We start from the raw sequence: 26,555 nt of genomic DNA, 5'->3' as shown, positions 1-26,555 counted from the left end.
CACCAGTTTGTCACTGCTCCCCCCCACCCTTGACTTCTCCCATCTGCACAGGGGAGGGGCGAGTCTGGAGGAGGGGAGAGTCTGGAGGAGGGAAGGGTGGCCCCTGACACAGAGGCGGGTGCAGATTCTGGGTCCTAAAGCCCTGCCTGGCCTCCCAACCGATGCCCCCTCTGGTCTCGAGATCCTCCTACTTGGTTTCTTCAATTGTGGCCTGGGAAACAATCCAAGTTTCCCGTGTGCAAAACCTGGGTGCCACTACCAAGGTTCACATCGTGACAAAAAACAGTCTAGAAGCTTTAAAAGGGTCAGGACACGGGGACCAAACAAAACCCAGCCAATACCACCTTCTCCGTGGTTGGATTTTCACATTTTATTTCTTGGTTCATTTCAATGACCTGTATCATGAGAATACAAGTGGGAAGGGCGATTTCCTCTTTACAGATTTTCCAGGAACAGCAGATTTGGGGGCAAACTTGAGTTCCATCAAGTACCCCGTCTGGGGTACGGGGCATCCTAAACTCTCCTCACTTCACCATCCCCCACCAAGTCAGGGCCCCCCCCCCCCCCCGCCTCCCATGGAGGCCCCAAAGCTGGCAAGGCCTCCAGTTAAGAAGCTGGCCTAGACTTTTTCTCTGAATGCCTGTTGGTACACACCAGGGCCTTTCCCACCGGACGAGTTCCCGTCGGACCACTTCCTGTCCCCACTGGGGCTCAAGTGTGAGAGCAGTGCACACCTCGCCGACACAGAGCCCCCGGGATCACCAGCTCCCCTCGCTGCTAGAGTGAGGCTCTAGAGGCAGGACCCTTGCAGGGGCACCAGATCCATCCCACACCCACCCACCCCAAACCAGTTGTACTGTTGGCTGAGATCCTTCCCCCTAAAAAGGATGGGCTGCAAACCCCTAAAAAGGAAGGGACACCCCGGTGACGAGATGCCACCCTCAGCCCCACCTCCTCAAGCACACAGCACGATGAAAGGCGAGGGGAGGCACCCACGGAGCAGACCCCAACTTCTCTCGCCGTGAGGTCCCTCGGGTTCGGACCTTAGGGTGTGGTTGTCAGACTTGGGTCTTTGCCCGGGTCCCTTGATGCTGAGGTGCGGGTGTGTCCACCCAGATCGGGACTTCCCAGAGACCTAGGGATGAAGCATCTCGGACGACAATTACAAGGCTGACTGTCCCGTGGCTTTGGCCTTGGATTCCCCACCGGCTAACAGGAGAGGAGCGCACGTCACTGGGCCATGAGGCCTCCTGGAACCCATGGTATTTTCTACGTGAGGACATCAGACGGCCACTCTGCAGCTGCTGGGTCTCGGCCAGCCCTCCCGCCTGGGGTGACCTCAGCAGGTCCCAGCACAGAAATTCAGGAGCGTCTGGGGTGGAGAAGGTGGCAAGATGACATCAGCCGAAGCCGCCTTATGCAGAGAGCTGCGGGGCTCGGGAGCGAGCACCCGGCCCCCCCGGTGTCCCAGTGATGGGTGAGCCGCCCCGCCTGCCTGTGCACGTGTGCGTTCCCCACAAGTGTCCCCGGTAGGGCTGCCCCGAACCCTGCTTCACAAGGCAGCTGCGTAGGAGGGGCTTTTCCCATCACGCTGAACCCCTCCCCCCACTCCATCCTTGGGGGATCCTCTGAGCAGCCACCCGCTAATGCTCAGGGCTGCCCTGAGCAGGTTACAACCAACTTTTGAGGCCACTCACAGAAATCAGAAGACAGACCGTCCCCATCTGCCTGGGACTGAGGGGTTTCCCAGGACACGGCCTTCAGTGCTAAAACCAGGAATGTTCAGGGCCAACCGGGGTGGTTGGTCAGTCTACACAGCAGCCAGGAAGACCGGGGGCTCCTACACAGCAGCCAGGAAGACCGGGGGCTCCCGCCAGAGAGCTGGGCCTTCTTAGTGTCCCCAGGGAGCTACGTCACACCTTAGTCCAGGGTGACAGGAGCACCCCTCCTGTGGCACTGATTCGCCCAACCCTTTGGAATGCAGGGAACGGGGAGTCCTGGTGTCCACTGTCCCCAGAAGCCAGGACGTAGCAGGCAGGCTGGCAACCTCCCCTGAGCTCCCTGTCTTTGGGGATCCCCTGCCTGCTTATTTCTAGGCCTTTCTGTGTTCAGCAAAGGTTGGTTCGAGCCTCCCCCATCTTGCCCCCAATCCTCCCAGGACCGCCAGCCTGAAATCAGTGCCCAGGGTGCCCTCAGATGGGGCCAGGTCCCTACACTCCCTGCCTTGCCACAGGCCCACCTGCTCCAGATCTGCCCTGAAGGCTGAAAGGGCGGGAGGTGAGAAGCAGGCAAGAAGCAGGAGCTCTGGGGAGTATCGCCTGGACCCTGCTCTTTTCTGAGCCAGTGCTGTTCCCAGCTGCGGACCCGGAAGTCACCTTGGCTGGCCGAACCCACTGAGTGAGCTCTGAGGTAGGGGCAGGAAGTAGCAGGGATTTCCCGGGACAGGAGGGGAGGAGGGCAGGTGGGCCCCAGCACAGCGGGGACAGGCAGGTGGGAGCACACAAGGGCGTGTGCCCGGGAAAACGCACGAGCTCTGCCAGCTGCTCCCTCCACGGCGAGTCCCTAACGGGAGCGGAGTGTGCCAAACTGAGAGGAAGGACGGAGGGTGGGAGCCGTCTGGGTCTGGACCAGGGAAGGTAGGCAGCCTCCTGAGGGGCCCCAGAGAACCTCAGAGTAGGTGGAGCCTCTGGAAGAAAGCACCTGCCGTCTGGGGAGGGAAAACTTCCAGGTGGCGCCTAGCCTGGGCCGGGGGAGTCCTAGGCACTGAGCACCGGCCGCCCAGTCCACGAGGTGGGGAGGGGGGGTGGGGGGGGGGTAGGAAATACGCTGCTGTCTCTTGGTGGTTTGGTGGGAAAGGCGGGGCTTCCTCCACGGTCTCTAGTCTCAAGGGAGTCAGCCCTTGGCCCGGGCGTCAGCACTGCCCGTGGAGAAGGAAAAACATACCAGAGAAAAAGCCAGTCACAGGTGAGCCCACGCCCTGCCCTCCCATCCCTGTTCCCCGGCCCCGCTGCACCCAGGACTCTGCACGCAGCCGGGAGGCGAGAAGCCCCTTCCTCGGGGACTGCTCGTGGCCATGATACAGGGCTTGAAGGTCGAGGCTGGTGGCTGTGGAGGTCTCCGCGTCGGGTCGGTCGGTCTGTCCGCGGGTGGGAGTCGGTCCATGTGCCGGGCCATCAGACCTTGGCCTCCAGCATCTCCAGGAAGAGTTTGTGCATGGGCACCTTGCCCTGCAGTTTGATGCTGTAGAAGTGCTGCACGGCCTTGGCAGCCGTCTGCCGCAGCAGGGGCAGCGTCAGCAGCAGCTTGCCCGTCCTCCGCGGCTCCTCGTGGCGCTGGCTCAGCTCGTAGTCCTGCAGAGCCTCGTGCAGCAGGTCCTGGAGCTTCTGCACTGCCTCCAGATCCTCGATGTACATGGAATCTGTGGGCACAGGGCTCGCGTCAGCGGGTGTGGCCGGACGCCCCGGGGGATGGGCTCCACCCTGGGGCCCCTGGGCCTCTGCGGGGTGGCCTTCCAAATCCTCACTCTACAAAGAAGGAGACTTGAGGCTCACAGAGGATAAGCGGCCAGCCCGAGGTCACAGAGGCCAATGACACAGCGGAGGCTTGGACCCCGGGAGCGATCTGTATCTAGGAAGGTCATCTCTCGAGAAACCACCAGGAGGTGGCGGCGGAGACCCTGAAGGACTTGAATGTGAGCCGACCTGTCACTGCCCTGGAGGTGCCAGGAGGATTCTGGAGCCAGCCTGGTGGGTTGGAATCCTGCGTCCATCACTTGCCAAGCTGTGTGACTTTAGGCAAGTCATTTAACTTCTCTGTGCCCTGTTTTTCTCATTCGTTAAATGACATAACAGCCATACCTACCTCAAGATGTTGAATGACTTAATACAGGTCAAGGGCTGAAAACAGTTCCTGTCCCGAAGGAAACGCCCAGCTGGTGGCATCATCACCAGCTCGTCTTCAGGGACATCACTAACCTGACAGAATGCCGGGTACGGAATCCACACACAGAGAAAGGGGCTGGGCTCTGCGTGGAGGTGCCCTGTGCTGGGGGACCGAGATGGCCTGGACGGACGCATGGGGTGCAGTGACGGAGGGTGCCGTGGGGAGCTCTCCAAAAATCCTGAGGAGGGCTTTGGATTCAGGCAGGCACTGGGGTTCAAACGAAAGTTACCTAAATCCCAGCAGGGCAGGTGCTGACAGCTGGGTTACAGCGGGGTCGGGGCTGAGGCAAAGGCAATGTACTGGAACTATTCCCCAGCCTCGGGGAAAACACCCAGCCTTCTTCAGACACCCCTTAAAGATCTCGAGCCACCACACTGAACCGCAGTGTCTGATGCCTGCCAGAGGCGGGAAGGTAAGGGTGCATCTGGGTCAAGTGAGCCGAAGGCCCTGGGGAGGCTGCCAGGAAGACGGGGCGAGGCCCCAGAGTTCCTCAAGAGAGCAGGGCGATTCCTGTGCGTGCTGGGTTAGTTTAGGTACCAGACTGCCAAGGGCAGCTGTTCCAACTGGCTGACCCCAGTGACTCCTTCTGACCTTCTGGATCCACACTCAGCCCATGCCTCCAGGGTCCTGCCTTCTCTTGGGAGAAAAGCAGAATGAGGAAGGCGAGAGTCTCAAGTCCTAGATGCTGTGTTATTTGGGCCAAGTTACTTAAGCTCTCTGAGACTGTTTCTTCATCTGTAAAATGGAGCAAATACCTCCTACCTCATAGGGTCGTGGTGAGGGTTAAAAGAGATAGCACATTACCAGGCACTTAGAAACCACCTAATAAACGTAATACCGTCATCACGGTGAGGACTCAGCCGGGGGGCAAGTGCCTTTAGTGCGCTGGGGCGTTACTGGCCCCATACCCTCCACCTTGTTGGAGCAGCGAGGACTCCTTCTCCACTTGGAAATGGAGCATGGCTCCATTCCTACACTCTCAGCTGTTTCCAGAATGTGCACTCGAGATGCGCTGGTCCCTGTAAGGCTGGGACGTGGCCATCCAGACTCCCTGCCTCCCGCCAGCTTCCTCTCCCCATCCCCCCACCCTCCCCAAGGAGGCCAAAATTGGCAGCTGCCTTCGACCAAAAATGAAATAAAATAACATTGCAAGATTAATTTCTCTGCAATCCATCAGTGAGTCTGTATCGATGGCATTGATAAACTGTTAATTACAAAATCAATGGCTATGAATTTTTTCTGCTGTCAAGGAGCCTTGGAGATGGGACTTGGGGTGAAAGATGGCCGGCAGGCTCCCGAGGGGCTGTGGTTTGGGGGCCCTGGCCTGTCTCTGATGTGCGTCACTCTTCTGCCTGGAGCCAGCCCCCGAGCCCCATGTGAGTGGTCCCATCCCATGCCCTCAGCCTGAGCAGTGGCACCGTGGGCCACCACCAGGACCACTCCAGCCACCTCCTGGCACCTGTCTCTCCTCCAGCTAACACAGTTTGGGGGATTTTCCTACCTTGCTGTACAACCTTTCGTGGCTCCCTGGACCAACCCTATTGCACCCTAATCCCTTCCTACCCCCTGCCTAGCCCTAGAGCCTCTGGTCTGACCCCAACCTACTTTTCTGGCCTTACTCATAGCAGGCCTATGCTTTCCCCCATTTCCTGCCCACAGCTGACTGCTCGACTATGCAGCCAGGGCTGTGAGCGTCACAAACTCCTCCTTCTCTGTTCTGAACTACTTGGACCGGCACGTAAGCCACAGGATGGCCTGGCAGGTGCCACCGGGCCAGAAGCGCAGGTTCCTGGAACTTCGTCTCCCATGACATGACAGTGCGTACTCAGGCGAAGCTTGATCCAGCTGAATCTCCTGATGGGCTCGTGTCACTAAACCACTGTCAGTCCCCAGGTGCTGTGTGTGCATGTGTGCTTATGTGTGTGCCTGCGTGTGCACATCTGCATGTGTGTGCACGCGTGTATGTGTGTCGTATTTGTGAACATGTGTATGAGTGCATGTGTCTGTATGCATGCATGTGTGTTCGTGTGTGTGTAACTGTATGTGCACGTATGTGTGCCTAAGCCTGTGTGTGTCTGTGTGTGCACATGTGTCCATATATGTATGTGTGCATGTGTGTGCGCACGTGTATGCATCTGTATTTGCACGCACATGTATGCGTGCATGAGTGTATGCATGTGTGTGTGCATGTATGTGTGTGCACGTGTAGGTGTCTGTATTTGCATGCATGCCTGTCTTCACACGCACGTGTATATCTCTGCGCCTGTGTGTGTGCACGCACGTGCCTGTGAGATCAGGACGAGAGCAGAGCTACGGAGCCATCTGAACACCGTCACGGCCTGACGTTGAGGGGTGGCACAGACGTGACAGCAGCACCCCACCTCTTCACCCTCCTCCTCCCCGCGTGGGCCAGCCCAAGCTCGAGGTCAGGGATGAAGTGTCAGGAGGGTCTAAAAGCAAAGACGTGCCCTCCAAGGCCCGGCAGCCTTGTGGGCCTCGCTGTCCCCACGCTGTGTCCTCTGCATTCACCGAGTCCCCTCCGCCCACACAGACCCCCAGCCCCCTGCAACGGCTGGCTGAGGTGCTTCCCTCTCAGTAGGTGGCACAGGCTCACGAGGGGTGGGGCCACTGTGTACAGTAGGGACCGGCGGGGGGGGGGGGGGGGAGGGACGGCGGGGGCTGTCACTGCCCATTTGTCAAATCTATAGACCCACACAACACAAAGAGTAAAACCTGGATGGCAACCAGGGACTTTTGTTAATAATAATGTATCAATACTGGCTCATTAATTGTAACAAATTGCCACACCAATACAAGATGTGAACGACAGAGGAACCCGTGCAGGGGTGGGGGATGAGGGTGGGATGGGTGCCACACCGTAGAGCCACCTGCTCAGTCGTTCTGGAAATTGAAAACTACTTTTAAAAAACCCAACAGCCCCGGCATTCTCTAACAAAGAACACACTACCATTTTGGAATCTTAATACGTAAATGGTCTGGGCGCCTGGGTGGCTCAGCCGGTTAAGCGTCCGACTCTTGTTTTCGGCTGAGGTCATGAGCTCACGGTTCACGGGATCGAGCCCTGAGTCAGACTCTGCTCGGACAGCACGGAGCCTGCTTGGGATTCTCTCTCACCTCTCTCTCTCTCTCTCTCTGCCCGTCCCCGCCCCCACTTGCCTACTTCTCTCTCTCAAAATAAATATTAAAAACAAATTTTTAAAAGATGTATAGGGTTATGTATAGAAGCGTGTAAAAGTTTAATCATTCTCTTGCATTTGTTTATTAATAAAAGGGAGTTGCACTAAAGAAAATGCTTCCCTCTCTACACTAGATCAGGATCCCCCAAAAGCAGAGCCCAAGACCAGGGTCTGGGTGCACAGATTTTCTGGAGGTTGTGCTCTCAGGAGAAAGGGAGGGAGGGAGGCAGGACAGGGTGAGGGTGGGAACAAGCAAGGTGAGGACGTGGCCTCCGCTTTGGCCTGATCCACGTAGGGCTCTGACCTCGCCCTGCCAAGAGTCCAGCCTTTTGTTCCCCTGTGTGGGTCGCCATTAGTTGATGGTGCCAAGGTGCCTGACTCTCCGGGCACGGCAGGTGAGGGCAGATCTTGGCCGAGGGGGCAGCTGTGAGCTATCAGCAGCACAACTCAACAGCTGGGGCAGGGGAGCACGAGCCCAGTAAAGGGGGGCTGAGCAGGGCAGCGGCAGCACCCCTGCGTTCTCTCTGAAAACATTTGTTAGGGGGACCACGGTCTCGGTTCGCCAGGGACTGAGGTTTCCTGGGACACGGGACTTACTAAAAGCCGAACCGTACCCTGCAAACCGGTCGCTTATCCTGTTTGTACCGTCTCCGCCTGGGAACCAGCTGTCCCTCTTCCCTGTGCGGATAACACTTTGTTTCCTCTAATATTAATAATAATGATAATAATTAATATTTATTGAACATTTGCTCTAGGCCAGGCACTGGTCTAAGTGCTGTATCTTCAGTCAGTCATTCAAGACCAAAGTGCTTGGAGAAGGTACTGGAATGTCCCCATTGTACACACAAGGACAGGGCTAAGGAAGGTTGCCAACCTGCCCAGGCCACACTGCTACTAAGTGTCAGAGCTAAAATTTGAACTTGGGTCCACCTGACCAGACTTGACCGAGGCACACGCACTGCCCTGGGGAACCGTGTGTGCCTGCCTGACAGTCTCTCTTTAGGACAGGGAGCCTGATTTTCTCCTGCATTCTCCACCCCCTGCCTGGCACAGTACCCCGCATACGGTGGGTGCTCCCCAAGTGTGGACACAGATGACAGTCCAGCTCGCTCACCTGCATCACAAGCGCCCAGCCCCTGTCCCCAGAGATTCCAGCCAGGAGCTGCAAGGGGCTGAAGGAAGGGAGGCGAAGCCTCCTTTTTAAAGAGTTTTATTTTACTTTTATTTATTTTTTATTTTTGAGAGCGAGCGAGCATGCACAAGCTGAGGAGGGGTAGAAGGAGAGGGAGAGAGAGAATCCCAAAGCAGGCCCCCTGCCCAGTACGGAGCCTGACACGGGGCTCGATCTCACGACCCTGAGATCATTGACCCGAGCCAAAATCAAGAGTGGGACGTGAAGCCCTCCTTCTTAACGACAGACCAGACCACTCAGCTGGGAAGGTTTTCTCTCTCTTGTGCCTGAGCGATCTGACTGGCAGATTCAAGGAGTGGCTATGAGCGGGGGGTTGATTTTGCAACGAGAGGGCCTTGGTTGGGGTCCTAGCTCTGACACCCTTTGACAGTGTGGCCCTGGGCAATTTTCTCCAAGCCTCAGTTCCCCCGTCTATAAAATGGGGTAAAAATCATGAGCCCCTTGCTCACGGGGTTGTTAAGAATTAAGTAAGTTCACAGCTAATTTATTTAGCAGGTTCAACGCTTACTCTAAGCCCAGCGTGTTGTGAGTGTAACATAATGATGTACAAATAAACCCCTTCCACTGACTGGTGGGGGAGGGACTCTGTATTGTTCCCCTTTTACTGATAAAGAATAGGAGGCACAGAGGGAAGCGACTTGTCCAAGTAGCAGAAGCAGGATTTGACTCTCAGCGACCATAGAGCCTCTGTCCTTAACTGGTGTGCTGGGCTAGATAGCAGAGGCTCAGTTCGTAGAACGCCCTGCAAATCAAGGGCTCAGGAAGCACCTATCGCGGGCCTTGGTCACCACCCTTTTCTTTTAGCTCCAGGCCAACCCCTTGCACAACCTTTGGTGACAAGAACCTCGGGCATCTTCACGCCACCCTGCCTCTCACGGTGGCCCCGCTCACGAGCTCCAGGGCTGTGCCCCCCGGGGCCCAAGAAGACCTCTGGAAGGTCCCACTGTGGGGCCCCTGCCCGCCCTTACCTGAGTTGGCCAGAGCCAGGGCCTTGAGTGTCACAAACTCCTCCTTCTCCACCTTGAGCTTCTTGTACCTGCGCACCAGCTGCAGGATGGCCCGGTAGAGCTCCAGCAGCCCCGCGAGGCGGGAGTGTTCCTCGTCCATGATGTAGTCCTCAGCATACACCAGCTTGTCCTCGTAGGGCAGCGAGCGGTACACGATGCCCAGGATGAGGATCTCCATCCAGGCGCTCTGCAGCAGGCTCATCTGGTCCCCGAGAGAGAGGTTCGAGAAGCCTGCGGGAACAGGGGGCAAGGAGGGCAGCAGCAGTCAGGAGGGCTGGCTGGAGGAGGTGGTCCCGGGCCCCGATCCTGCCCCTCCCTCCGTACCTGCTGAACTCCTCGTCCTTCCCTTGGCCAGTGAGTCAGACGGGGAATTCACGGAAAAGACTTATGTAATGAAAGCTCGGTCAATGTTGACAATTGTTATTATCACTCTTGTTGTTAGTTCTGTGCTATTTTCAAATGTCTGGAGAGGTTTTTTTTGGTTAATTAAATGTGTTTGTAATTGAAGGGGTTTTTAAATTCATAGGATCAAAAGGCGGCAGTACTGGGTCCCCTTCCCTCTGGGGACTTTCCAGATCCCTCTCTCTGCTCAACCAAGGGACATTTTGGCGTTTTAACGTTGCTGAGTCTCAGCTGTGTGTGCCGACCCAGGGGCCCAACTGGGAGAGAGGACTCAGCTGTTCCCAGCCAGTGACCCCCTAGTGACCACAGCCCGGGCTGCTAAGAGCTCAAGAGCCCCCAGGGTCAGGGGGCACTTTCTCACAGAGCAGCCTCTCCTCCAGGGGTCAGACCCCTGCTGTCCTGGCCATCACTCTCCACCTAACGATGACCCAAGCCGTCCCGCATTCTGAGAGCTTAGAATCATGGGAGTTTCCCCCTCCCTGCTAGTAAGGAGGCTGACCCCAGAGCAAAAGGAGGTCGGGATGGGGATGGCTCCTGAATTATGACATGGTCTTGTCCAATGTGTTCGGGAGATTGCCTGGGCCTGAACCCTGACTCCCCATTTCCTAGCTGCAGGCTGACCGTGTGAAAGTTGTAACTGCCCCAAACCTCAGCATCCCCTTCTGTGAAATGGGTATAACTGTTAACACCTGCTTCAGACTCTCCACGAGGTCTAAATAAGACAACGATTATGGGACATACAACATGTTCACTGAGCTCGTACTATGGCTATTAATGATGAGATGAAAAGTCTTCATGTGCAAAATGAGAAGTGTCTGGAATTGCTTTATACATGTACTTAACTCAGGCATGGAACAATGAACATTGTTTCTTTTTTAAACTCTTGCCCATTGCAGGGCTCCAACTCACAAACTGTGAGATGATGACCTGACCAAAAACCAAGAAGCAGATGCTTAACCAACGGAGCCAGGCATCCCGGAACAATTAACATTTTGATCTGAGAGGAGGGTAGAGAAGAAGGAGCAGGAGGAGGAGGAGGAGGAGGAGGAGGAAGGAGAAGGGAGGGAGGGAAGAAGTTGATTTTTAAACTTCTCGGTCACTAAACACAAGGTGGTAACTTCGGCCAGAAATTCCAAGATTGGCTCCCACACGGACGCCGCCAGACTGATGGAAAGAAGGAAGAGTATCCATACAGCCATCTGTATGTACCATGCATCCTGGGCGGCCGGGTCTGAGTTTGCCCACGTGGGTCTCCGCTGCATTGGCCCCCTGGCACCTCACCCAGTGTGGGTGCGGCGCTGATGCGGGGGCTTCGAGGGTGAAGAGGTGGTTTTCAGACAGGCCCCCTCTGTTCCCTACACCGGCGGTGCCCGGCGAGCCTGACCGAGGGGTGATGCCTGTGGCTGTCGTTACTATTTTTGTTGTTATTAGCACACTACTGGAATGACTCTCTTCTTCCTTCTGGGCACAGCTGGAGGCCCGGGGTGGTCCTGAGCTTCTCGACAGGCCCATCGCTCTGGGTTTCCGTGGAGTCTGTCCCACCCCTCACCTGCCGTCCCCCGAGTCTAAAACCCACAGTCCCTCTCCATTTTCCAACCAGTGCGCGAATGTTCAACCTTAGGGGGCACTCCTGGGGCTCCTGGCTCACCACCTGGCTGCTGGCACCCATCAAAAGAGCTGAGCAATGACACTGATGGACGGGGCAGGCCTGGATTGACATACCTCCTTGGGGAGAGGGGTCAGGTGTATGCGTGCTGTCTGGATCCCAGCGTGAGAGGGGGTGTGTGGCAGCCTGTGGTGGCAGGGAGAGCCGGGAGGTAATAAAAGGCAGATAGAACGGACATCCAATTTCCCTTATCGGGCCTCTGAGCGGGAGAGGGCTTGGGCGACATTAATTAACAGATCCCAATCAGCCAGCTCATGAGGGTGTGTGCATGCAGGGACGTGGGGGCTGCACTGGAAGCAGACAGACCGGGAGGGAAGATGTAGGAGGTGGACGGGGCAAAATTAACAGACAATTGCAAAAAGGGAGGTGAGGTAAGAGCGAGACTTCTGGAAACGAAAGAGAAGGGACCCCTGTGACGCCCATCACGAAGGTACCATCACCAGAGGCACGTTAACAGCATCTTCGGTCTCTTCCTTCATCCAGCACCTCCTCACTGGGCACCTGCTAAATGCCAGGCCCTGTGGGCAGAACGGTGAGCTCCAACCAGAAGGGATCCCTGAGTGCAAGCGCTCACGGTCAGGAGGGAAAGGCATGCCCCGAGCACCGAGCTCTGCCGTGACCCTGAAATTGGGGCAGTGAGAAGAACAAGGGGGGTGGAGGGCTCTGAGAACTTGGCCCAAACAAGAACCTACCGAAGGCTTTGCAGAAGGAGACTTGGGGCTGAACCCTGCAGGGTAGGAGGGGCTCTAAAGAGGGTGGCGAGGGCCCCACTGGCGAGTACACCCCAGGGTGCGGGAATGAGCTGCTGTCCCTCTCCCCACCCCCACTGCCAAGTGCCGGCTGGGACAAGGGAGATGAGCAGTGCATATTCCCAGCACAGAGCACAACAAATGCCATTGGACCCTGACTCCTAGGTGACAAGAAAATGGTCCCAAAGAACTTGCTGAGACCCTCTCAGTCCTTCAGCCACGAGTTTGAATTTCGGCACCTTTTCCCATCGTGCAGAAGCCAGAGACACAGGCCTGCCCTCTGGGAGGAGGGGAGCAGGTGGTGGGAGAAAGAGGACAGCGCCTTTGAGAGTTTGGGCCACCATCTGAGGATAGACCCACGCCTGTGTGCGGACCTCTCTGCAGTGGACTTGGCCCTCGGCCCCTGACCTCTCTCCTTCTCCTTGAGTGGCTCCGAAAGGAGCTGGAAGGGGCTTTGAAAATCCAAATGTACTCTCCAAAGTGCTGAATGGTATATAGAGGCTGCTTCTCTTTATGCAAGGTAGGGGGGGAAATATGTGGTATGTCCTAATATTTTAAAAAGTTCAAATACTTTCTAGTACTTCAAAAAAAGACACACTAGAAGGAAGAACGAAATATAAAAACAGCTCTAGGAGGAAGGAGGGGAGGCGACAGGGCTGGAGGGGAAGGCTCTGTGTGCACACTTCTACCTAGTTTTGGTCTTTGAACCTGTCCATATTTAAGATGTCCCAAAATAAAACTAAATCAAGCATAAAACAAAAGGCATGCTTCCTTCAACCTGGAAATTCCACTGCTAGGAATTTCTCCCAGAAAGAAAAGGATGCACAAATACACAGAGATAAATGTGAAAGGGTGTTTTGTTCCATCAGTCTGTAATGGCCTCAAGCAGGAAACAACCTAAATGTAACTAATGTGATTCGTGTAATTACTACATAAACATAATTTTTAGCTAAACGAATGGCACGTTAGAAGCCACCAGAAAGAATGAGGTAGAACTATTTTTGTGGGTGTGGAAAGACACCCATGAATGTAAGGAGGACTTAACTATTAAGGACACAGATGCCACGACCAGACCCTAGAATCCTAGCTCTGCTGACCACTGGCTGTGACGCTGGGTATGTCCACTCCTGTGTGCCTCAGTTTCCTCATCTGTAAAATGGGAATAATAATACTTCCCTAATGGGACTGCGTGGATTGAATGAGCTAACGTGCAGAGTACTCGGTACACTGCCTAGCACAAGGGAAGTGCTACCATGTTATAGAATTCAATGAAAAAAAGCAAGACATAGAGCAGTTGTTCTAGAATGGTCTCACGGTGGGGAGAGAACACACACACACACGTACGCACACAGTGGCTGTACGTGCACAGGAAATTCCCAGAAGGATGTTTAAGAAAGATGAGGGATCTGGAACTCCTAATTTCCAGCCCTCTGTCCCTGCTGTCATCTTTGGTAAAAGCACATACTCTTTCTTTTATTTAAACCCAGACCAAGGGCTGAAGCACTCCTCCCTGTCCTTCAGCCAAGCACCCTCCACGTCTGCTTTCTGTGCTGGGCTGGGTCTCCTCCTCCATCGAGCAATTAGCAATTCTGGGACAGGGTGGCTTCCGGGAGAGGCTTGTGTGGCCCAGGCCCCTGGGCGAGAGCACTGCCCGCTGGAGGTCCTGCCCTGCCCCAGCTGGCTGTCCCTGCCCACCTCCCCTCCTGGGGCCCTGCTGCCCACCCCCACAAAGTTGCTTTATCTGCACCAACTGATCTGATAACAGTCAGGATCTTCCCAAGCCCCCATCCCCCAGTGGTTTGACAGCATGAGCTCCTAGAATTTAAGGAAAAAAAAAAAAAAGAGCACATAATTTGTGGCAAGTGGAGTTCATAATCTGTTAATTTATTATCGTTTCTGTCGACCTGGAGGGCCATTAGCAGAGGTAATAAAGGGAGATGTAATTATAGGATCTGAGGCCACTCCAGACACAGCTGCTGTCACTCGGCAGCCCATATTTCATCGGCCGCTGGCATTCTTCTCTCCCCAGCGAGAGCCAGACGGTGGCTACCTGGGAGCAGGGCCGCTGAGGAGCCCTCCCTGAGGAGGCCTCTGGGGGGTCCCCCCCGCAGAGGTGTGCACGTGTCACCCTGGCCTGGGAGGGCTCCCCTGGCTGGCAGAGCCTCCAGGCCACCTGGGGTGACAGGACAATTCATCAAGCGATACCCACTGCCTCTTAAAGGCTGCTGCCCCTTGCTCGAACCTGTCGCTCCCGGGGAACGAGGGGTGGGCGCTCTAAAGACTCGGGCTTATCCTCTGGGCAGCCCAGGACTTGGAAAGTTCAACTCCAGGTAAAAAGCCTGCATGTGTGCGGGGTAAGGCCACTGCAGACGGACTGAAACAAAGGAATGGCTGCTATTCTGAGTGAGCCGCAATCAGCCCGAGCTCCCTAGGGAGCTCACCCGTGTGAAAGTGTCCTGTGTGTTCAAACATGTGAGTGAAAGCCGGGGGGGGGGGGGGGGGGAGAGGGGGGCTGCTGAGAAATGAGTTTTGTGTTCAAACGATCCTTCCTCCTGGCCAAGCGGGTCGCTCAGCGCCTGTGTACATATGTTAGCTTCTGGCCTGCAGCCTGAAAACTTGTGTTCGTGGCGCCCTGCTGCCCTTCTGGGCTTTTCCTCCATGGCCACTGCCCATCAGTCCTGAAGGCCTAGCTCAGCGTCTGCCCTCTGCCCCCGCAGCCCATGGCATCCCTCTGTCCCGTGGTTCTCCTTGCTGCCTCCTAAGTGTGCAGGAGATGGGAAACAGGGTAGAGGTAAAGGGAAACAGGCAGTGGGGTGGTAATATTGAAGCAAGTGTCATGGAGGTTCCTCATGGAGGTCTGGTCTATTTTTGTATGTTTCCCTCATGAGAAAGTATTTTGTTGGGGGCGCCTGGGTGGCTCAGCAGCTGAAGAGTCCGACTTCGGCTCAGGTCACGATCTCACGGTTTGTGAGTTCAAGCCCCATGTCGGGCTCTGTGCTGACAGCTCAGAGCCTGGAGCCTGCTTCCGATTCTGTGTCTCCCCCTCTCTCTGCCCCTCCCTGCCCTGCTCATGTTCTGTCTCTGTCTCTCTCTCTCAAAAATAAATAAACGTTAAAAAAAATTCTTTTTGAGAAAAAAGTATTGGGGCGCCTGGTGGCTCTGTCAGTTAAGCGTCCGACTTCGGCTCAGGTCATGATCTCACTGTTCCGAGTTCGAGCCCCGAGTCGGGCTCTGTGCTGACAGCTCAGAGCCTGGAGCCTGTTTCGAATTCTGTGTCTCCCTCTCTGTCTCTGCCCCACCCCCCCCCCACTCGTGCTCCCTCTCTCTCTCTCTCTCTCACACACACACACACACACACACACACACACAAACATTAAAAAAAAATTAAAAACAAGTATTTTACTAAAAACAAAATTATCCACCTTATTTATAAATGAGATCCTTGGGGCAGAAATTAATCTACTTCTTTGTATCAGCCCCAACTCCTAGCAAGAGACCTTACTCAATAAATGCATGCAAAGGCAAGTATGAAGTGCCCTCTGTATGCCAGGCTATGGACAGATACTGAGAGGTTAGCTCGTACTGAGTCATGAGACGTGGTCTCCTGTGCTTAAGGAAAGTGGGCTGGGCTCTGCTTCAGAGTGCTAACCTGAGCGGTTTTAAGGAACCTTCTGCTGTCCAGGAACCAGGATGGACAGGAGCTGACGTCAGTCCCAGGGTGGGGCCCTGGATTGCATCTACCCTGCTAAGAAACCTGGTCTCTTTCTGGCTCTCTCTCTCTCTCTCTCTCTCTCTCTCTAAAGGCCAGTGAGCAGGTCTTCAGGGGAGTTTTCTGTCTAATCTGAGATGGGATTAAGTCGACTAGTTTAAACATATCAGGCACTTGATATGTCATCGCCCCTAATATGAGGTTTACATGCAGTGGCAGGAGACGCTATTAATTAATTTTACCTTAAACACTAGAAGGTCAGGCCCAAATAATTCAGCATGCAAATTTATGCAAAATAGGCAAATTAGTGTTTCAGACAGACAAATGAGCCCCTATGTTTATTTTATTTTTTAATCAAAAAGAATCCAGCTCTGGACAAGGGAAAAGGAAGATGTGAAAGGAAGCTTTTAATACTATTAGCAAAGACAATGACACAGTCATGGTCCCTGCCACTTATCAAGCACCCACTGTGTGCGGGGGCTGGGCTGACGGCCCTGTACCATCTATTACGATTCCTAATTCACAGGCAAGGACACCGAAGCTCAGAAAAATGAGATCTCTTCACAAGGCCAGTAAGGACAGAACTTGGATCAGGGCTCGGGTCTGTCTGGATCCAAAGCCTGGGCCCCTAACAGCCACTCTGCTCGGCCCACCTCCCTCTTGGTCGGGCACAGATGGGAGATGGCGCTGGAGGGAGGGGAGACAGGAGAGAGGAACGGGTGCAAGGGAGACAGCGCCTCCTGGTTCTACGCCTCCCCGTAGAGGTGGCAGGAGAAGGAAGCGGTGACCTGGGGGACCGCCAGGCGCCACCCCTGAGCCATCGCTGGGATGCGATGGAAGAGGAGCGTGTGATGGCGGGGAGGGCAGGATGTGAGGGGCAGGGGGAGTTGTACCGGATTCGGCCCCGGGTCAGTGGAGCAATCCGGGCTGAGGTGTCTTACGCAGTGGCCTGACCCCACGTCTGTGCTGAATCAGCACAGGCCAGATTCAAAATTACTGAGTGTGTAATCCCAAGAGGCTGAGCTCCTTAGTAAGGGCGTCCAGCTCAGACCCCTGGTGAGGCCCTCCCCGAGTCGGAACGCCAGGGGCCATCTGCGCAAGGAATGCTACGCTTCCTGCCAGCGAAGTGATACCAGCATCAGCTCCCGAGCCCTCGTCCGCAGGAAGACTCCTTCATATAGGTTGTGCACACACGCGTGTCTTCTATAAAAACATTCTGACTCCCCCCAGTCAACTGCGGGCCTTGGCATCTAAAGTCTCAGACACCTTTGCTACACCACCGTGCATGCTACATTCATTTTTCAGGGCCGGCGACACACACAAAGAGGACCTACAGACAGGAAGATAAACTGCCCCATGTCACATCGCTAGTAAGAATCCGAGTCCGTGGTGGATGACTGCCAGAGGAAAACAGGATGTCCCCACCACACTATGAGACAAGCTGTAGAAACCTTACGAGGCATAAACGGCACAGGCTTTCGAAAGCGCCCCAACACGTGTGTAATGCAAAACACGTGGGTATCGGCGTCTACAAAAATAAAATTAAAAACCAGCTTCCACCGTCTGTCCAGACGGAGGATGCTGAAGGAAGGGTGTGGGCCACACGCAGCGAACAGCCGTATCCGGAGTCCATTATCACCTGAAACGTATTTATTACATGCACCTTCCACGCCACCTATTAAGAGATGGGCCTCCCGTAAGATCAGGCAAGTGGCAATAGTGAGCCGGCAGTGAACGTGAACATGGACCACACATCACACTCATCCTTGCATTTCATCCTCACGGCAAAGCCCACGAAGGAGGTACTGCTATTATTCCCTGTTCACAGAGGGGCCGGGTGACCCGCCCAGGGTGACACAGCTAGTGAGCTGCAGACCCAGATGTTGAATCCTTTGAATCCCAGACTTTGACTCCCCAGCCCATGTTCTTAACCATCCAGTCCACCGGCCGCTAAAGGAAGCAAGAGACTCAAATTCTCTGCTGCATTTTCCCAGCACATTTCCAATAAGGTCTACAAGAAAACCCTTTGGCCTTGAAGGACTCAGAGAACTTGCTCTTTGAATCTCACCTATTGTAAGAAGCAATCAGCAACCCTCGAGAGTGATCACTGATTCTGAAGAGCTCCCAGCAGTTCAGGAACGTTACTGGACCTCCCAACACCTGCTTACCTCCAATCCCACGAAGAGAAAGGGAGCCCAGAAGAAAACACGGCTCCTGGGTCCCGGGGCTCCCATGCATCAGAACCACGGTGGTGGGGACAGTGGCTGAGAGTCCCTGGCTATACCACCCCCGCCCGGTCCTACGGGACTCACCTGGGATGTGCTTGGCCCAGCCAATGATGACCACGAGCTCCCTGTCTGCCAGGTCACAGAGAGTGGTCAGGGCCTTGATGTCGCCCTCCGGCATGCCAGGGGGAGGCATGGCATAGAGCTTGTCCGGCTCGGCCACCAGCAGGTAGGAGACAATCTTGGTCACTGCCAACAACCAGAGGAGGAATGTGAACGTTGGGGGAAGAGGGAGGGGCCGGGGTGGAGCCTGCAGTGGCTCGGAAAGAAAAGTTGGGTTCTGAGGAGTCTCTCCCCTCCCCCTCCCCTTCTCACTCCACAAACTTGCGGGCTGTGTTGATTTGGGCTATTAAAAAATAGCCCTCCAAGGGAAGTTGCTGATGACTTCCCTTGAGAGGAACCTGCTTTGAGTGGCAGGTGAGGGCGACACGTTCTGGATGCCGGGGCCCATGCCTTCTTAGGATCATGCTTCCTTTGGAACCACATTCTGTAAATCCCGCATGGAAAGGCCTTCCGAATGAAGCCTGAAGCACCCGACACCCAGCCGGCCACCAACGCCACCTCCCCAGGATCCACACTGTCTCTAGCCAGCAGCGGGAAGGCGGCATCTCCCCACGGGGGCCAGATGTCCCAGGTACCCATGCTGGCAGAAGGAGCATGGACTGCCCTGACACTCACATGGCTTTTTAGCGGGTGGAGAAATCTGTAAGCTCAGGTATGGGCTGCTCTCAGAGTCCAGCCGTCGCTTGTATTTCTGGCGGCCTCCACGCACTCGGTCAAGGCGCACACCTGTTGGGGAAGAAAGGGGCAAAGTGTCAGGCTGTTCAGCATCAGGGGTGTTAGCACTAACTCTGGAATCGCAACACTGGCTTCGGCCCCCACGACTAGATGGCTTTCCAGCTGCCCCATGACCAGCTCAGCCAGGGAGTCCTGCAATCCTAAAACAACTAACGGTAATGACCCATCCCAGCTGCCCTGGGCCCGGCCCTGCCTCTGGGTTCAGCATCCTCCTGACATCTATCCCGAGCAACCCACAGCTTGAGTCTTTCGTCTCCAAAGAGAAAGCACAACGTAACCACTCCTCTAGACGTTAGGGAAGGAAGACTCGTTATTTTAGATCTGCTGTGAATCCAGGGAGGGCTGAGTTGGCTTGCAAGACGGGAAAGGAACTCTCTGCCACTGGCAGGCACCTCCAAAGAACAAGAACAAGAATGTTCAGCCTTTTCACGTAAGCAGCATCTGAATGGGTGTTCATTACAAATGTCAATTTCTGGGTCCCACTTTCAGAGACCGTAGGATGGAGTTCTACGGTCTGTCTTCTAGACTAAAGGGAGTGTGAGGACTGGTCCGGGCAGTGGTAGTACCCTCAGTAGCAAGGGTGTGGGTAGCCGTGGACCAGACTCTCCTGGATGGGGACGCAGGTGGTCCTGGCCACACCTGGAAAATGAACGCCTCAAAGTCTCCCAGCAGCAGGTGCAAAAGCAGGTGTGGCCACTCCACACTGACATCCCTTCCCAGGATGAGGCCCGATCCTACAGAGATCTGCTATTTCCCTGGGTCGATACGGCCTCCCAGGAACCCACCCCACCCTCAGCAACTGCTGTCTAGACAGACATGTTCACACCATTTGACATCCCTCACCAGCCTGCAGGGTGGACAGGACCTCAAATAGGTTCCTCATCCAAAGGCACACAGCCACAGACTGGACACCAACCTATGTGGCCTGCCCTGAAAAACGGGTGGGATCCAACAAATTAGCTCCAAATATGAACTATTACAGGAAACAGAGCGGCTCCCTTAAGCTTACCATGAAACGGGCCTTGATTAAAACGCATAAAAAATGAGAGAAAGTGGGGCAGCTGGGTGGCTCAGTTGGTTAAGCCTCCGACTTCGGCTTAGGTCACGATCTCACAGCTTGTGGGTTCGAGCCCCATGTCGGACTCTGTGCTGACAGCTCAGAGCCTGGAGCCTGCTTCGGACTCTGTGTCTCCCTCTCTCTCTTCCCCTCCCCTGCTCACACTCTGTCTCTCTCTCTCAAAAATAAGTAAACATAAAAAAAATTTTTTTAATAAAAAATAAAAATAAAAAAGTAAGAGACAGAGTCCTGAGAGGAAGAGAGCTCAGTGGCCACCTTAGCCTCTGAGGTGACAGGTCAAGTTCAACTTCCTGTTCCTTTCCCCAAAGGTCAACAGCATCACCCTCAGAGTCCTAGTAGTTGATCTTCAGGGCACTTTCCCGCTGCCACCTCCTCCTGCCTGTCCTCCTAGCTTGGCAGTGGTGGTAGCTCAGGCCCTTCCTGGGGAGAGGCCAGAAGGCAGCAATATGGGTGACCGAATGGAACGAGGATTTAGATCCCGTTCAGGCCAGAGGTGATTTGCTAGCTGTTTCTGAGGATGTACAGCTACTACGGTTAAGTCCCTGGGACGCGAGAGGAAGTTTCCAGGGCAATGAGAGCCATAGAAAGTGAAATCACTTTGTTTGCTGAATAAGAGGGACCAGCCTTTCAACTGCTAGTTGCCCTAAGGGAACTGGGGTGGGGAACTGGCATGGTACCGTGCCCACGTGCTCCCAGTCAAGGGCTCAGACCTCTTCCTCCTTCAGGGCAGAGGGCAGGGAGGATGTTGTGAGCCACCAAGACAGATGGCCCAGGGGGACTCTATGTGGGGCCAGTCACTGCTCTGCATTTTCATCAGCGGCGTCCTTTTCACCCCCCGGTCTGACATTCCTGTACTTGATGCTGAACATGGCTGCAGTAAACTTTTCTGGGGGGAGACGGTCTACCCAGCATCCCACCCCTGCTTCCCGCTTAAAGGTAATTCCCCTATTGTGGGTCATCTCGCAGTGGGGGGGGCCTGTGCCCACTCCAACTCTGGGTATCTAACTCGACCCTCTGGAGGCTGAAGCATGGGCTGGTGACTCAGGAACAGCTAACGGGAAGCTTTGATCAAATGGCACCAAAACGGAGGGGGAGAGCTGCTCACGGCTGCAGCGGTGGTCAGCAGCGGGGGTGTGGGCACCCTGGGCCACACTCTCCTGGCTACTGCATCTCTAGTGCCTAGGCTTTCTGGAGCTTCCCTTGGTCCTTGTCTGGCTTCTGAGTGTGGTCCTTGAGCCTCCTGAGAAGCTTCCAGTGAACTCCCCTGCTGCTTTGAGGGGCAGAGCGGATTGCAACTGACCACGCCTACAGTTGGGTTGCCTTGGACCAGACCCTGTGACAAGGAGAGTTTATCTGGAAGGTGAACCCAGGAAGAAAGCCAATCACGAGTGTGTTCCTGAGTAGGTGAGCAGGTTACTGCCGTTGCCAGCTGAGGCTCAGCCTCCCTGAAGACCCTGGGAGACAGGGCAGGACACTCCCCAGTTACCCTGCTGCAGATGAGGGCCTTGGGGCATCCAACCGCCCCTCCTGGCAGTCACCAGCCCTTCCCGGACCGGGGCTGGGCGGGCTGTGGGGCCCAAAGCAAGCCCTGGGCACAGCTGCGGTCACCAGGAGGCAGTTCAGTCAGCATGCATGTGACAGAGCACGGAGTGAAGGCAGGTGGGACACCGGCCACTGCCCTCCTTCTCAAAGGGTGGTCCGGGCCAGGCATCATCCGGGAGCTTGTCTGAAATGCAAATATGTCAGGCTGCCCCCTAGGAACAGGAGTCAGCACTTCAACAAGGTGACTCGGAGGCACAACGGTGTTTGGAAAGGGCTGCAATACAGCATCCTACAGACCGGCAGCGGCCCGGACCTTGAAGGGGACAGAGGAGGTCCATCCGGTGCAGGAGCTAAACCCGCATGCTGGTGGGGCTCTGGCTCCCAAACGCCAACCCCTCCCTTCTGGCCCCCTCAGTGAGGGCAGAAGGAGCAGGCACACAAAGGCAGGAAGGATGGCTCCTCCTTTGAAGGTTTTGTGGGGAAAGTCCTGTTTTCCTGACACCCTCCAGTGATACAGCTACAAAGCAGCTCCCCCCCAACACCCCGCCTACAACACAGACACCGGACGTCGTGAGCCAAACCCTCCACCAGGCTCTGCTTTGTCTTAGAAAGCTGGTAAGACTAAAAGTGAGAATGCCCGACTTCATTCACACAGGATGAGGAGGGGGCCCATTTCCTGCGCACCTACTGTGTGCCGGGGTCTGACCAGAGTCCAGGATGAGCCCTTCCCCACTTCACTGACTTTCTCTCCTGAGGCCAGTCTCACAAGCTCTCCCCTACACCCACCCCGGGTGGTGTAGCAGGAGTGGGAACTGCTCAACAAAACCCTGAAAGAGGCATGGGTCCCTTAGCAAGGCAAGGAGATGAGCAGTTGCCACTTCTGTCACAACCTCCATCTAGAATGTTCTTTGTCCTGATATAGGGCCTGGCCTGTAGTGGCTGTTCAAGAAAGCCTTGATGCATATAGGAACGGCTGGGCCTCCTTCCCTTGGGGGCTGGGTGCTTCTTCCAGAGATCCAAGCTCCAACAGCACCTCTACAACCAGGGGCTGCTCCCCGTCCCATTACAGGGTCTGTCATGGTGCCCAATGCCCAATGGATGCTTAGAAAGCCAGAGCTGGGGGCGCCTGGGTGGCTCAGTTGGTTGAGCATCTGACTTCAGCTCAGGTCATGATCTCACAGTTCATGGGTTCAAGCCCCACATCAGGCTCTGCCCTAACAGCGTGGAGACTGCTTCAGATCTTTTGTCTCCCTCTCTCTGCCCCCCCCCCAACCCCCTCAAAAATTAACATTAAAAAAAAAAAGCTGGAGCTTTTACTATCATCATCATCATCACCATTATTATTACCATTTTTCCCCAACAAGTATATACAATTCTCTGGTAAGTCACGGTAATAACAAACATGAGAACAGCCTAAATTGTGGAGGACTTTCTCTGTGTGTTGCCCCTTGTAATCTACAGCATATAAAGCAGGCACAATTATCCCCATTTTACAAATGAGAACAACCAAGGCTCGGGTGACTGAGTAATCTGCCCAGTAAAAGAGCCAGTACCTACGCTCTCTGCTACTCCAGGGTACAGCTCCCCTGGGCCCGGCGGGTGTAATCTCTCCTCTAAATTTTCTCCTTCAGATCTTCACAGCAGGATGGTCAATGGCTCCAATCAATACATGCATCAGTTATCAGCTTATTCTGTTTTCTTAAGAAAAGTAGACCGCTGGGTTCGATTATGCCTCAATTGATGTCTGGTATGAGCCAGGTTTGCATCCTGGCTTCCTGCCTGCTTTCCCAGATCTTCCCCCAGCCACAAGCCCATAAGCGCTCCACCCCATGGGATCCACTGGTCAAGGTCCCAGACCCGTCTCAACGGCCTTGGCCCAGTTGGCTCTCATAGCCTTGGTCTCGTCATCACCAGGTATGGGGAAGGAGGCAATGGTAATATCAACTCTGCTCACCGAATATGGCTCTTGTGACACCAGAATGACACAACAGCGGGGAAAGGCTTGGTAAGTTGGCAGTGGTTCAACAGGCCAAGGGAGGCCGTCACTGCCACTGCCCCACACGGCAGCATTCAGTGCACTGTGTGTGCCACCTTGCGCTTGTTTCCCTCTGTTCCTATCCACTTTTCAGTTCAACGGGCTCCTAAGGGAAAGGGCCCAAGTCAGCTCCATTTTCACCCAGCCCGTGGTAGGCAGTCAAGTGTCTGAGTGAAATGATGCACCAGTTCAAATGAAGCCCTGCAGGCTTAGGAAACAAAAGACTCTCAGGGTCTTATCCTTTTCCCAGCTTTCATCTGTTCCCCCCAGCCTCTAGAAATTCACTCCCTTAGGACAGCCCATTCCTCATCAAAGTTTCCCCTTGTATTGAGCTAAATTCTGTCTCTAGGTCACTTTCTACCTATCTTCCATCCCATCCAATGAGACTACCCCCTTTCACAAGACAACCCCTTATGGACTTGAACATCCTTGGGCACCCTCCTTCTGTGGCCAAGCACTCCTTATTTTCTATATTCATACAGTGTTTTCAGGCCAATCACCTCCCTGCCTTCTACGCATTTGTCTTTATTGATGTGGTCTGCTCTGAACTGAGAATGGTCAGCTTCTTCAACACAGAGACAGTGGACAGAGGTCTGAATTCCTCTGCCCTCTGCCTAAACAGACGCTGGTCAACTGTGTTTGTACGTATTATCTGCCAATGTGTTTTTATACTTTATCTAGAGTACACTGCTCACAATTTTAGTAAATGAGATAATGGCATGGACTGGGTTCTCATCCTGAGCGCTGCAGCAAGATGCTGTATCATGAATCCTTTAAAAACAAATCACCAGATTGTAACGGTTGGGTCTGGCAGACATTATTAGTTGTGTACCCAACTATCTTTTCATTCCCTCTCTTTCATGCTAACAGAACCTGGGTTTTGTTTATAGAAACATCCTACCCCTAGCACTATAGTCCTACCAATCCTGGTTCCTACTTTCCCAGTTTCTGTGGTAGCAAGTGCTGGTCATATGACCTGGTTCCAGCCAATGGGCTGTAAGGGGAAGTCCATGTTGGGGGCTTCCGGGAATGGTTTTGCCTTTCTGGTACCAGAGACAGATAGTTTGGTGCAACTCTGTTGCCTTTCTCCTGCCCTGACCTGGAAGGTGAAGGTTAGAGCTGTGGCAGCCAAGTGAGGACATCAAAGAACACCAAAAAAAGACAGAAAGAGCCCGGGAAATGCCAGCAACTGCCGATCTCCAGAATCCCTGGTAGGTAGGGAAATCAATCTCCTTTATCGATGCTTAAGCTACTAGCAGTCAAGTTCTCCGTAACTTGCAGCAGAAAGCAATTTTAACTAATAAAACGGACAATTACTTTTTAAATTAGGATGCTTAAGTCTTACAAACACCAAATGGGGAAAAAAAAAAGAGAGAGAAGGCAACTTGAACTTGAAGTAAGAGTTGGCTTATTGTTTGTGTTCTCAGAGTTTTAGCAAACTATCTAAAAAAGTAGGCTCAGGGAGTATATTAAAATACTAATTAACTTATAATCGCTGTCTGGGATTATTAGATTCCATCATCTTATTGATACTTTCTGAATTTAAAGCATTCATAACACTTACACATGAGCTATTCCAGATGTCTAAATACCGTAATGAATACACACCCTTTGCTGAACCACCGTTCAACACTGTTAATCCCTTAACACGTGCAGGCCAAAATTTAAGCATTCACAAATTTGCTAAGAATACAAAAAGATCAATAATCCCTGGAATCCTGTGCAGGATGTTCCTGTGTAGACTGAGTCCTGTAGTTGACCTCAGGACTAGACAGGGAGCCAACACGACAACACCCCTAAATCTTGTAGACAAGAATGTAAGGAGAAGGTCACATCTACCGAGCAGCCGTTACTTGGCGCTGCCCTCTGCTCTGAGCATTTCACGTAGGGACTGCAACAACCCTAGAGGGAGATTCTATTAGCCCGTTTTACAGATGGAGAAATTGAGGCGAAGCGAGGGTGTGTAACTTGCCGAGACCACACAGGTAGGAATACAGTCTGACTTTGACCTCTGCGAACAGCTACAATTCTCACCTTCTCGTTCAGGCAATTCCTGCCAGATCTTTTCAGGCTGGCACTGTTAAAGCCTCCTCACTGTTGCTAGTCCTGGGGTCCATCACCACTTCTGACTGGTTCCCACGATCGCACTCACCCCTCTGTAAATAGTGCCTTCATTAAATCCTCTTTGGTGGCCTGTGAGGGGACATCGGCTCCTGCCCAGCCCTGACCAAGACAATGGGGAGGTGAGATGTGCTCAGTCACGCTTGCAAGGAACAGGGGGAAAGGGAGTGTGAACGGGAGGAGGAGCCAAGTCCATGCTGAGATGCTTCATCACAAGGCCTGAAAGCAAAGACCCAGAACCTTCCTGGCTGCAGCTTGCCGGGCATGCCTGGTGACTCTGTTTGGAGGGAAGCAACTGTATGGGGGTGCACAGAGGTCTGTGCCTCTAAAGCAGAAGAAAGAAGCCCTTGCCTCAGGGTCAGACCTGGATGGAATCCCTGATTCTAACCCCCTTGGTACCTGAATGACCTGGAACAAGTTTCTTCACCCTTCTGGGCCTCAGTTTCTACACCTGTACTAAAATAACAGTGTGGCACCTCATAGGATTGTCGTTCAGGATTGAATGAGTTAATACACGTACAGCACCGAAGGTGGTGCCTGGGCGGCTCGTCGGTTAAGTGACTGACTTTGGCTCAAGTCATGACCTCCCTGTTCATGAGTTTGAGCCCCGCCTCAGACTTGCTGCTGTCAGCACAGACACCCCTTCACGCCCTCTGTTCCCCTCTCTGTCTGCCCCTCCCCTGCTCATGCACTCTCTCCCGCTCTCTCAAAAGTAAATAAACATTAAAAAAAATGTTTAACTAAAAAACTAAAAAAAAAAAAAAGATAATAAAGCACTTAAAATATTGTAAATGGCACCTAGTAAGTGACCATTAAGTGTCAGTTAATATTG

General features: G+C 54.0%; 1 protein-coding gene across 2 annotated transcripts in view; it reads right to left on the bottom strand.

Annotated features, from left to right (window-relative positions):
* Positions 1-345: 345 nt before the first annotated feature.
* Positions 346-26,555, bottom strand: part of ESRRB (estrogen related receptor beta) — a 173,644-nt gene continuing 147,434 nt past the window's right edge. For both annotated transcript variants that reach the window (XM_060620347.3, XM_060620346.3), the window contains exons 4-7: positions 18,828-18,938; positions 18,177-18,338; positions 9,300-9,569; positions 346-3,418 (exon numbers count right to left, since the gene is read on the bottom strand). In XM_060620347.3, the coding sequence (XP_060476330.1) occupies positions 3,174-3,418; positions 9,300-9,569; positions 18,177-18,338; positions 18,828-18,938 (788 nt within the window). In that variant the 3' untranslated portion in view covers positions 346-3,173. The remainder of the gene's footprint in view (positions 3,419-9,299; positions 9,570-18,176; positions 18,339-18,827; positions 18,939-26,555) is intronic.

This window comes from Panthera onca, chromosome B3 (genome assembly GCF_046562875.1).
Source record: "Panthera onca isolate mPanOnc1 chromosome B3, mPanOnc1 haplotype 2, whole genome shotgun sequence".
NCBI classification, from domain to species: Eukaryota; Metazoa; Chordata; class Mammalia; order Carnivora; family Felidae; genus Panthera; species Panthera onca.
Note: the sequence above shows the minus strand (reverse complement) of the source record. Positions and strands in the feature narration are given on the sequence as shown.